Source organism: Daphnia carinata, chromosome 3, assembly GCF_022539665.2.
Source record: "Daphnia carinata strain CSIRO-1 chromosome 3, CSIRO_AGI_Dcar_HiC_V3, whole genome shotgun sequence".
Classification (NCBI taxonomy): Eukaryota; Metazoa; Arthropoda; class Branchiopoda; order Diplostraca; family Daphniidae; genus Daphnia; species Daphnia carinata.
In genome coordinates this window covers 12597587-12608446 of record NC_081333.1, presented here as the reverse complement: position 1 = coordinate 12608446, position 10860 = coordinate 12597587, and the positions used below count along the sequence as shown (strand labels likewise).

The 10860-nt window shown below is 40.5% G+C and overlaps 1 protein-coding gene across 1 annotated transcript; it reads left to right on the top strand.

The window, feature by feature from the left end:
- Positions 1-92: 92 nt before the first annotated feature.
- LOC130698637 (uncharacterized) lies at positions 93-7358 on the top strand. Its single transcript, XM_057521321.2, has 4 exons — positions 93-297; positions 3755-3836; positions 4636-4873; positions 5425-7358. Exons 1-4 carry the CDS (start codon positions 273-275, stop codon positions 5596-5598), a joined length of 519 nt encoding a protein of 172 aa, XP_057377304.1. The 5' UTR covers positions 93-272; the 3' UTR covers positions 5599-7358.
- Positions 7359-10860: the final 3502 nt, after the last annotated feature.

Here is a 10860-nt window from a genome sequence, read left to right as displayed (position 1 = left end):
GACTGCCCCCCGCATCATCGTACACCCCAAGTGTGTAGTACTATCTTCCCCCCTGGCTTTCTTTGTCAATCGTTCGCTAGACTCGAACGAGTCAGGATCTCTCTCTCGGTTCTATTGCACTGTTTCTCGTCAATCAGGTCGCTTCTAATTCCGACTATTTCGAAAAAAAAAAAAAAAATTGCTGTTTTAAACATTATCCGTTCAAGTGACACGTTTCATATTGTTCATTCTCTCGTTCGGCTATACCTGTTATTTTGAAAACATTCATCATCATGACGACCATTTACTTGACAACCGGTAAGCCTTTATTTTGAGAATTCAATTGTTGTTTTGTTGGGTTTTGAATGTGTACGCGGTGCAAATGATAAAACGTCACGTGTTAGTCATTTGAATTATCTCGAAATATTTTTGCTGATTATGTGTTCACGTCAAAACTCGAAGATGGGACAAAGGTTTTTTTTTTGTGACGTCAATTTAGTTGTCGCCCTTTTGACATCGACTATGACTTGTCGCCAAGAGGCTTCACGTTAATGTAAAAAAGAAGAAAAACACGTCACAAGAATATTTTAGTTTTATTTCAAATTCCCGTGCGTTTCTTGTGAAAATTCCATTTTTACTTCTCTTTGTGAATAGTGTGTGCCAATAGCGGCAACCCAATTTTCTTTTTCATTTTCTCTTTTTTGCTTGAAAAAAAAGACAAAACGAAAACGAGTGCATTGTAACATATTTTTCGCTGTTATTGAACGAGACGCCGCGTCGTCTTTGTTCGTTTATATTATCGTTTCCGTACGTCCGTGACCGTTTCAAAGTGTAAGGCTTGTATATGATGCAAAGCACGAAAGGCTTCCACGTAACACTTTTTTGCTTTTGTATCTGTACGCTCAATATTCCAAGAATGCTGAGGACATTTTCGCCCATTTCACTTGTAATCGCATTAGTATTCAACAAGAACGACACGAACGTGAATCTAAACGCCAGTCGGGATTGTACATGTGATACACGCACAGATACCGTAACGCATTGAATTATGGGACATTTGAATTCCATCGAGAGTAATCAAACGTAGACATCACACACGTCTTTGATTGATACGAAAAAAAAAAAAACGTTTGATATTCTTTTTGATGCAATATTCTTTAAATTAATAAGAGAACACCAAGCTTTTTTATTTTATTACGGCATGTGGATTACGTTGCACCATCTGCTCTCTTCCGTTCGTCAAGTTTATCGATCATTTTCAAACGTGTCTAGAAGAGATGTATTGGCATTTCGTATCGACTAGGGAAATTTCACTTTCAATCCATTTCTTTATGATAATATGCCACACAATTTTTCCTCGCGCTGGTTTTTCATATTTTCAACTGATTGAATCAGGAGGGATCTTGCGTCAAAGTAGGGAAAAGTTCAACGCACAGCCTAACACAGTCGGGAGTAGCTTACGTGGCTGTCGATTCGATAGACTTGTTGTTTTTTTTTGGGGGGGTGGGTTAGTATAACGATCAATGTTGTCGCCAAGAGGGCGGATGCGGGCGAAACAGTTTTCAAGTGTTGGCCGTCTGCGCCGTAAGATATAGGCCCAAGAGCTGCGGGAGGTTCGACTGTTTCTAATCCCAATCACATGGCACGTGTCCAGCAAGAAGAACGCAGAGTTTGATGACGTCACAGCTGTCTTGACGTTTTGCTTCTGCTCTGCGCCCACCACACACTCGATCCATTAGCGATTCTATTTTTAGACCCTGACGGAGTGAAGAAAAAAAAAAACTAGATTGAAACTCTTTTACCGGGCAAAAGTCTCGCCTCGAACTCCCGCATGTTATTCGTACGCAGGCACAAACTACTGGGAGAAGGTTGGGGGGGGGGGGGGGGCAGTTGAAATCTACGCGTTTCTTCCGCACGGGCCATGGAAAAAAAAAGTTAAGACACGTCGATGTTGTTCAGAACTTTAGAAAAAGAAAATGAAATCAACAGAAAAGGTGGAAAGAACGTTGCCGGTATGTTGGCGCCACAAGACATGGCAAAGATTCTTATTCCTGTAGCTTCCGGAAATGATTGAATGTCATTTAAAATCATTTCTTGGAACTCATTTTATGCTTTAATTTTCATAGTTTGCTCGATTGCTAAGCGAGCCGTGCGTTCCAGTAGTTACTTATTACGCATAATGACCGACTCAATAGCGTCCATCATTCACGCGGAGACCGGCACTTTTTAAACAAATCAAATTTCCATAAGGTTTTAAGGAAAAAAGGCGTAGCTCTTCAGTGGGTGGTGCTCAAGAATGGATTGATTGCTTTCGCTAGTCCAGGGAAATGTGCGCCAGGTATTTCAGTAGAAGGAACAAACAGCAGGTGTATACGACAAGCTATAAAACATAATAATAATACCGGGGAATAAAAAAAAGATGGAGCGATGACGCATACGCGAAAGACCGGGGGGCCTCCCACGCACAACCAGTTTCTTGTTAAACGAATTCTTTGTTGCCGAGCTACCCACAACTTTTTTTTTTTTTTTTTTAGTAAAAGACATTTCATATATTCCCCGTACACCTATATTTCTCGACTCCTTTGTTGATTGTCTAACGTGACGGATGCCAACGAGCAGCTCATATCCGTTTAGAAGGTGGACTGACGTCATCTTGTCGGAAGTTTTAAGTCTACGTATAAGCTTGGTATCTTTTCTTTTTACTTTTCTTTTTTTCCCCCTTCTCCCCAAATACCTTGGCTACTGTAAGAGGCATGCCCCGGGTTTCGCTGATTTGCGTCATCACTAGCAACACGACGCTTCGTACCGAACGGCAAAATGGGATCGAGTTCATGATGTCCATACTGGCATATGGTCCCCTCCAGCAGCTCGCGTGTGTTAAACAAAGAAACAAATCTTTTTCCAATCGCATCGCCAAAATGGCAGCCGCTAGATCTTATTCTCTAAGAGGATTTTTGTTTTTCATCGTTTTTGCTCTTCGTTCAAAAAGAAAAGAGAGCAAGACACGAGAGATGGATAAATCACCAACGCCCCATGAACGGGCGTTCCCCATTTTTTATGTTGTGTTGTTTTAAAGACACGAAGATATAATAGATTCATTAAAGATAACAAAAAAGGTCGATGTCTGATATGCTCACGTGATTTTCTATCGATCGTGACGTAAAAACTGGGGTGACAAATATACAGCTGGATGCTGTTTTACGTCGATTTTATTGTGTAACGTTATATTGCAACTAAAATTGTTGGTGATACAAGTACGTGTGCAACGAGCTGACATGTGCGTCAGTCGCACTGACACGCAGCTGGTCAGGTACGGACCAAAGCAACAAACACGCAGAGCTGGCCGCTTTTCATTTAACTCTCATTGACGTCAGTTCGCGCATGGTATGCGTGTTCTTGTTTTTTCTTTTTTCTTTTTTCTATCTTAGTAAACGCCGCTGTTATCTTCAAAATGTCCCCTGTATAGCTTTCTTTTGGAAGGCGAATATCCGTCCATGCTCAGCTCGTCTGTTGTACAGTTCCATCTCGTCCATATTTGTTTTTGTCTAGCCATTTTTTTTTTTTCGTTCCTTGTATATGCTCTTTAAAAAAGGAAAGGGAAAAAAAATGTTATGCAAGCAGATGTTGGTAGACTATCGATAGGTTATCTCATCGGAAAAGAATCGATACTTTCCGGTTGGCTAAGAATAATAAACCAGGAACTTAGACGTCCACGTACCAAGCAAAATTTTTCGTTTTGGTCGATTGTTATACTAACGTTTTGTTGTTGTTCCAGGCTCGGAATTATCCATGTGTGGAATGAACGGCGCTGCCGTCGGGACTAATGGCGAACGACCCAAATTGCAATCATGTGTCAGGTATGCAGTTTTTAACTCGATACAATTTCGTTTGACAATCAAAATGCGGATGATTATCGCATCCCGATCGTAACGCGCAAAACTTTGTAGCATCACCAACGTAAATGAAACGAATATGAATTAACGTCAAATTTAAATGATTAACGATGCAATTTTGTTGAAAACGACGAGAGGGAATGCGTGCCGTATAATGTTGCTCTTTAGCCGCCCGCACCGTTGATGAGATCAATGTTTTTCGACTCCTTCCTCCCGATGTTATAAATAGCTACTGCACATCCCCGCTTCTTTTACAGCCCGCCCCTATGACGTAAAAGAAACCTCGAAGCACATCAGTTGGCGAGTGTTGAATAATGATGTATACACACAGAAAAAAAAAAGATGCCGAAACCCAAGGCCAACGGGAGTGATGACAGAGCCAAGCAAAAGGTCTGATGGATTGGCGATCAAATCTCCGATGCGGTTCAGTTTTTTCTTTTTTTTTTACCGGCAGTCGATTCCATGTCGGGAAATTGGATTTTCTTTTCCCTACTAAAGGTTGTGACTGGTGGCAAAAAAAAAAAAAAGAAAAGTAAAACATCTGATTAATTATTGATGAAAACTACAAGGCTATCCGTAGCTGGCCATGAGTTTCTATTTCCGTTAGTACGCTCATATTCGACGTCATTGCGGGGCCACCAAACATCTTCTCTCTCTCGGTGTTATGCGCATAATAAATACCTTGAATATGTTGCTTTAGCTAACTAAATTTATTTACTCTCTCTCTGTTTAATATGTGCGAACTCGATAACATCGTCAACAGCATCGTCGTTGACGACGTCGACGGAGACTGCGACAATAACGGCGGCAGTCATTATTACTCTGACTCGCATCATCACCATCAGTTCTACATCCAGCATCAAACGTCATCGGACGGCCAGGAGAATAACGAGGTGTTTGACGATAACGCCGACGCCCGTTCAGACATCAGCCAGTGCTCTCGAGGTAGCCGCGGGTCGACGTCGCGGGAGGAAAGCGAAAGCAGACTTCAACAGATCAAGGCAAGTCTCACCACAGTTCGTTTGCTCGTTAGAAAAGGAAATGACTTTTCACCGTTCTCCTCCTAGCTCTCAAGGTTTGTGGTCTATTGCGCAGAGGTGTAGTGTACAACGACAGGGAATGTTTCTTGTAAACAGGCCAGGAAAAACGAAATCTACGTCATCAAAGCTGTTGATGATGTCTGGCCAATCTCGTTTCGCACAAACAGCGAAAACAGTTTGGCCCATTTTTTCTTGTCTATTGTTGTTTTCTCGCCCTCAATTTTCCATCCCATTAAGCTAGAGAAGAAGAATTTCTTAGCAATTGCAAGTTGGTCCGCCCAATTTTTGACCCCATTGCTGCGTATACTTTGATCGTTTTTCAAGAACAACAAAAACAAAACAAAATGCCGGAATCTATTTCGAGACATTCCGGGGATATTGCGTAATGCTGTCCGTGACCACGGCAACACCGCTCTACAATCATAGAATGTTTTTATTTTTGGGTTCAATGATTTTTGTTGATCGTTTTAACAAACAATCTTGGCGTGGCTTGTGTCTACTTTGGAATGCAGGATGAGGTTCGCCATCGACGCGACGAATTCGCCCGGCTCCTCGACGAGCACGAACAGGTCGTCCGCGAACTGAGACGCATCGAGAGCTCCGGTGAACTCCAGTCGCTCGTCGAGACGCCATCCGGTGGACGAACTGAAGAAGCTCCTTCTCTAGGACTTAAACAGGAGGAATGAAGACGAATAACATTTTAATCAAGCGCAACTCAGCGGCCGATGAAATGTTTTTTTTAAGAGGGGAAAAACAAAACGAGCAATTTCGTGGAAAAGAAAATTCAATGGAAGCCATTGATTGTGGATTATAAAAAGAAACAGAAAAAAAAGATACCTTTTTGCATTTGAAAAACTAAACGAACGAAAGGATTTTGTTGGTGAACGAAATTTCCAGAGTAGGGCATAGTGTGACGAATCAGTTTGCCAGCACGCCGTCGCTCCTCATTCATTTTGATTCAACCAATTTTCTTTTTGAAATTTATTTGCCAATCTTCAGTTGTCCATTCATTTCTATTTTTTTTTTTTTTTTTTTTTTTCCCCACCCAATGAACGGCTGGCTTATATGTACGATATACATAAAATATTTTGTTGTTGTGTTTGTACTCCGGGACCGGACATCATGTAGTCATCGCTTGACTGGAAATAACTGGTGGCGTTTTCGTTTAAGAGACGCTATCATTTTTCTTTTTTTTTTTTTTTTTAGCCACCAGCATATTATTTTCTAGTCGAGTAAAAGAAAAAGGGTGACCTCTAATGTTCTTTGAAAAGATTATTATTTACAAAACACATTTAAACCTCCCCTCCACCCTTAAAAAAAAAAAGACTGTATGGTGCTGAGAGTTATCTATAAGAAAATCCGACATGTATGCGCGAATGAATGGTTTAATTGATTTACATTAGCCGGTAGTATTACATCAATGCGTGTTATACATATATACATGCCATCAAAAATATATATAATGTGTGCCTTGCTGTGTATATGTTGGTTTTGATGAGTCGAAAAAAGAAGAAGAAATGAACCGCAGACCACCTACGATGTTATATCGATAATGATCTGTACCAACGCGCCGTTCATACGTGCAGAGTAGAGTGTTAAGACTGTGTTACCACCTTACCAACTGATATCAGCGAACCTCTCGATTTCTCCCTCCTCTGCTAATATACATAACGCACGATCCCTTTAGGTAACAAACACTAGTATCGTAGGTCTATCGATTACAAGGCTTTCTTTGGCCGTGTCTAACAGCCAATCTTGTAACGAATTAAGCAGAAGCAGCAGCAGCAATACAAAGTAGATGTCGGCATCTGTATGCTCCACTTTCAGCCACATACGTTATTATGAAAAAAAAACAATATCGGGATTGGCTGTGAGTATTGTTGACTTGCCGCATATCGTAGATGACATCACCAGTGAAAAAAAAAATAAATAATAACAAAACAGTTGGTTATTATATACACAAACTTGAAACAAATGTAAACTGGGATCTTGATTTATTATACATATACAAAATATCATAATGTGTGTTATTATTGGTCGTGATTGCATAAATGCCCGTGTGTGTATCCTTTATTCATCCCTACTTTCCCTTAAGATTATAAGAATCTTCTCGACGTTTTTTTATAATAGAACCTTATTATTTTTTAATCTTTCTATTATTAATAGACGTATTTCACCGAATCTTTCCCGTTCCTATTTTTTCTCTTTATTGTTCTGTGTTTTCTCCCACACGAACGATTGGTTACCCTTCGCAACCGTGGCTCTCAGCATCATACATGTATAACTTTCGGCTCGTTATTACCCATTTTCTTATTTCTCGTCATATGTGTTTGTTTTGTATTTGTTGTTTTCAAACCACAACAAGCGGAAGACATCGATTATTTGGTTTCGTTGCTGCCATAAGCATTTGATGTGCGCGCTAAATGATTTTCTTTTTCATTTATTTTTGTTTGCCTCTCAATTTGTTCTTGGGTTTCTCTGTTTGATGACGAAGCCCTCGTGCGCCTGCGTCACGTGAAAATACAGTATATATATAACGAAAATAATAATAAATAAAAAATGAAACAAAAAAAATACACGTCTAGACTGAAGAGAACATTATTTTCCATCTATATTTCTTTATCTCCTCGCATTCCGTTTCTTATGGATAGCATTAAGTTTGGGATATCGTGAAGAGAACCCTAAAGACACGCTGGTGGCGTCCTCCATAATTAACGCGTCTTCCTCACGAATCAATTAGTTACGACACCCTAGCAATCGATAGTGTGTACCAAGAAAACGCCCCCCTATTTTGCAGACGTACGATCAGCTCTCGTGTATTAGTTGTGATTTTTTTGGCCTGAATTTTAAAATCCAGTGCAAATGATTTCCTTCCATTTAAAATCTTGGTTGAATCTTTTTTGGTTTCAACTATCGGCATTGATCCATTAGATGTACGTATTGCCAAGCTCTGTGGTCGTAAGGATCGTATTATTTTCGTGAAACTCTTACGTCATTGACAGGAGTTGCAATGGCGGCCACATTACCATTCAGAGCTAGCATCTACATAATGTAATAGCTGTTGGCTTTGGGTTCGTTCTACACGACATCAACGATCAAAAGTTCCCGTCGGCTCCGAAAAATCAATTTCACATCATGATTCGTAAGTAAGTATTTTTAATCTTCCTTTCTTTTTGGCGAATGAGGGAGTGTCTCCATTACAGACGTCAAGCGAAATGAGTAGAGACTTTCGACATCATCAATTCCTGATGAAGAACGATGGGTGTTGCCGACACGTCCTTTAATTTGACGTCACTTGAATTTAATTGCGAATTGCAGGTCTTGTATAACAGCGAGCATTTTGCTGTCGCTTTTATGTCGACATCAAGAACTGTGTGTTTAAGGAAAGTACTCCCCACGTTACGTCAGTATGGATCACATATATCAGACAAGAAACAGCCGTCCACAGAGAACAGAGGGCTGGCCAAGAACGCTGAAGCGAAAATGTAGGTGTAATGGACAAGTTATGCATGAGAAAGCTGATGAGGGACTGCAACTGAAAAAACACGAAACCCAAGGGGTTTCTCTTCAAAGCTCTTGTCATAACTCCCGCTAGGTTATTGATGTTCCTCCTACTGTCAGTCCGTGTTACGCATACATTCACAAATCGTTAGTCTGGTGACAAAAAGCGAGTCAGTGCGTGAAACACAAAAGCATGGCCTTACAACGAAGAAATTTCAGTTTAAAATGGATTCACATTGCTAGTATTCTATGCGGAGGTCACCAAACTTCCGCTGTTTTGTGTGTTGTACTTTAATTTCTTCGTGCAACGGTCACGCTGTTTTATTTCACTGCTACGAAGACATCCCCGACTGCTACGGCCAGTCCAGTCCTCTTAGGACTGGCCGTAGACTCATCGGCCTTCCATAATGGCATTAACCGAATACTTGGCGTTATCGAATTAGAGTTTCTTGGATGTACATTAGGTTAACTTGATTACGCGTACAAGGTCGTTGATGGGCAGGACAAGCACAAAAAAGGATTTCACAGATTATTCTCGAAATGAAAAAGACATAAAAGTTTCAGTGCAGGACAAAAAAAAAAGCCGTACAAATTTATAGCGGAAATGACAGACACGAAGAAAGGAAGCTCTTGTAAGTTTTGAAGATGGCATGATCCAATTGAACGTGACAATTGGTACGGTCTACGTATGTAGAAAAACTTTGGTACACACAGATTTAACAAGACTATTTGAATCCCTAAACGTTTCAAGTGGAGGAGATGAAGATTCTGAATTTCCACATGCAAACGAGCAACATTATTTAGAGCGCATTTTATTTTGTAAAAATCTATTCCAGCTCCTTCGTTTTACGTACTGCGGTCCGTCTATGTAAGGCATCCGTATGTAATCGGAAGCCTTTTGCAACTGCTGTTGATGACACGTTTCTATACAAAAATGGAGAAGGACAAGCCAAGCGAAAAGATGACGATCCATTAACGACCGCCAACACCAGAGGAAAAATACACAAGCACATACACTATATTTGGAAAAAAAATGAGACATATGGATTAGAGAGAGTTGACGCAAAGGAACGTGACCGACGCTTTTCTTAGTCTCTTAACGCTGATGGCTTCATATCAAGCGGAGAATGGGATAGATTCACCAGTGCGCGACGTACACTCGAGATTAATTGGACTTTTGAATCAGAACATCCTCTTTTCTTCCCCTTTCCTTGCAAGTCTGGGAGTAAAACGACGGAGAAATGCCTTGATTAAAGAACTTGATTGTCGGAATTCGTAGGTGGATGGTGTCTGATGGGGGCCATTGTCACTTTGCGGTTTATTACACAAGAAATAATAACACGAGAATTTATTTCAGGTAAGACATTTTAACAATAACATTAATAGTTGACGATATCTCTTTAACGAACATTACATCTTGTTTCTAGTCCTGGTGAGTGTTGTTATCAACCCTGAAGGAAAGTCACGTGACAAGTCAGCATTGGCATGCAATGTCATACTTGTTACGATTGTCAATATGGGTCTAAAATGGGTAAATAACTATTTCTGTCACATTATTGGAGATAAAAGAAAGTCTTGTGAAGAAATGTGTGCCAGATAATCAGCCATTTCCTCGTCAAATGTCAAAGATTCTCTATCTTTATTTGAGCAAAAGATGAACACGACAATTTCCCATAAATCGCTGACAAAGCCTAGCCTGCTTCACTTCACTACCGCCGGCTCAAAAGAAGCAGAGGGCTTCGTTTTGCCGCGGACAAACAAGAGGGCAATCACATATCGAGTAAATAAAATAAAAGCCATGGGGTAAAATAGGAAGAAAAGCAGCAAAGGCAGAAATGGTGGATGAAATAACGCAAAAGAGACGGTACGTGAAAGATTCAATCGACGGACTCGATATCCCTTAACAATAGCTTTGCTGAACAGCTGAGCTATTGTTTGCCGACTTTCCGTGTCCCACTGTGTAAATCGATTCCCAGTATTCACTGAAAAAGAATAAATGCAGCAAGCGCGTCGTCCTCGCTCATCCGCAATCGTCCGCCAATATTGAGCTTGGCCAACATTCGGAACGTTGAGGATCCTATTGAGACTCGACTTCTATTTGCGTCACATTTGCGGAACTCAAGTTCCATTCTTTCTCCCTCAAATGTTCCCTTCTTTGTTTGCCCTTTTTTTTATTCTTTCCTAGATATCCGGCCTTTATTTCTAGCCAACAACGATAGCGATTGGCCCCTTCTCTTTATGCGTCAACGTGTAGTCCCATTCTGCGTCCATTTCCTCTTTTAGGACATCAACCTTTTCTCAGTCATTTCGTAGGACATCACCCGATTACCGGTTCGATAGAAAACCTATTATGAGTATGGAAGTGGGAACATTCTAGTTTTTCTTAAAGCTAATCAAATGATTTTGTCTCGATTACTATAAGTTTGCTTACTAATATTCTTTGAAAA

Coding starts and splice junctions, on each gene's coding strand:
- LOC130698637 (XM_057521321.2), top strand. CDS start 273: ATGACGACCATTTACTTGACAACCG. Junction 298..3,754: donor GACCATTTACTTGACAACCG/GTAAGCCTTTAT, acceptor TTGTTGTTCCAG/GCTCGGAATTATCCATGTGT. Junction 4,874..5,424: donor GCAGACTTCAACAGATCAAG/GCAAGTCTCACC, acceptor TTTGGAATGCAG/GATGAGGTTCGCCATCGACG.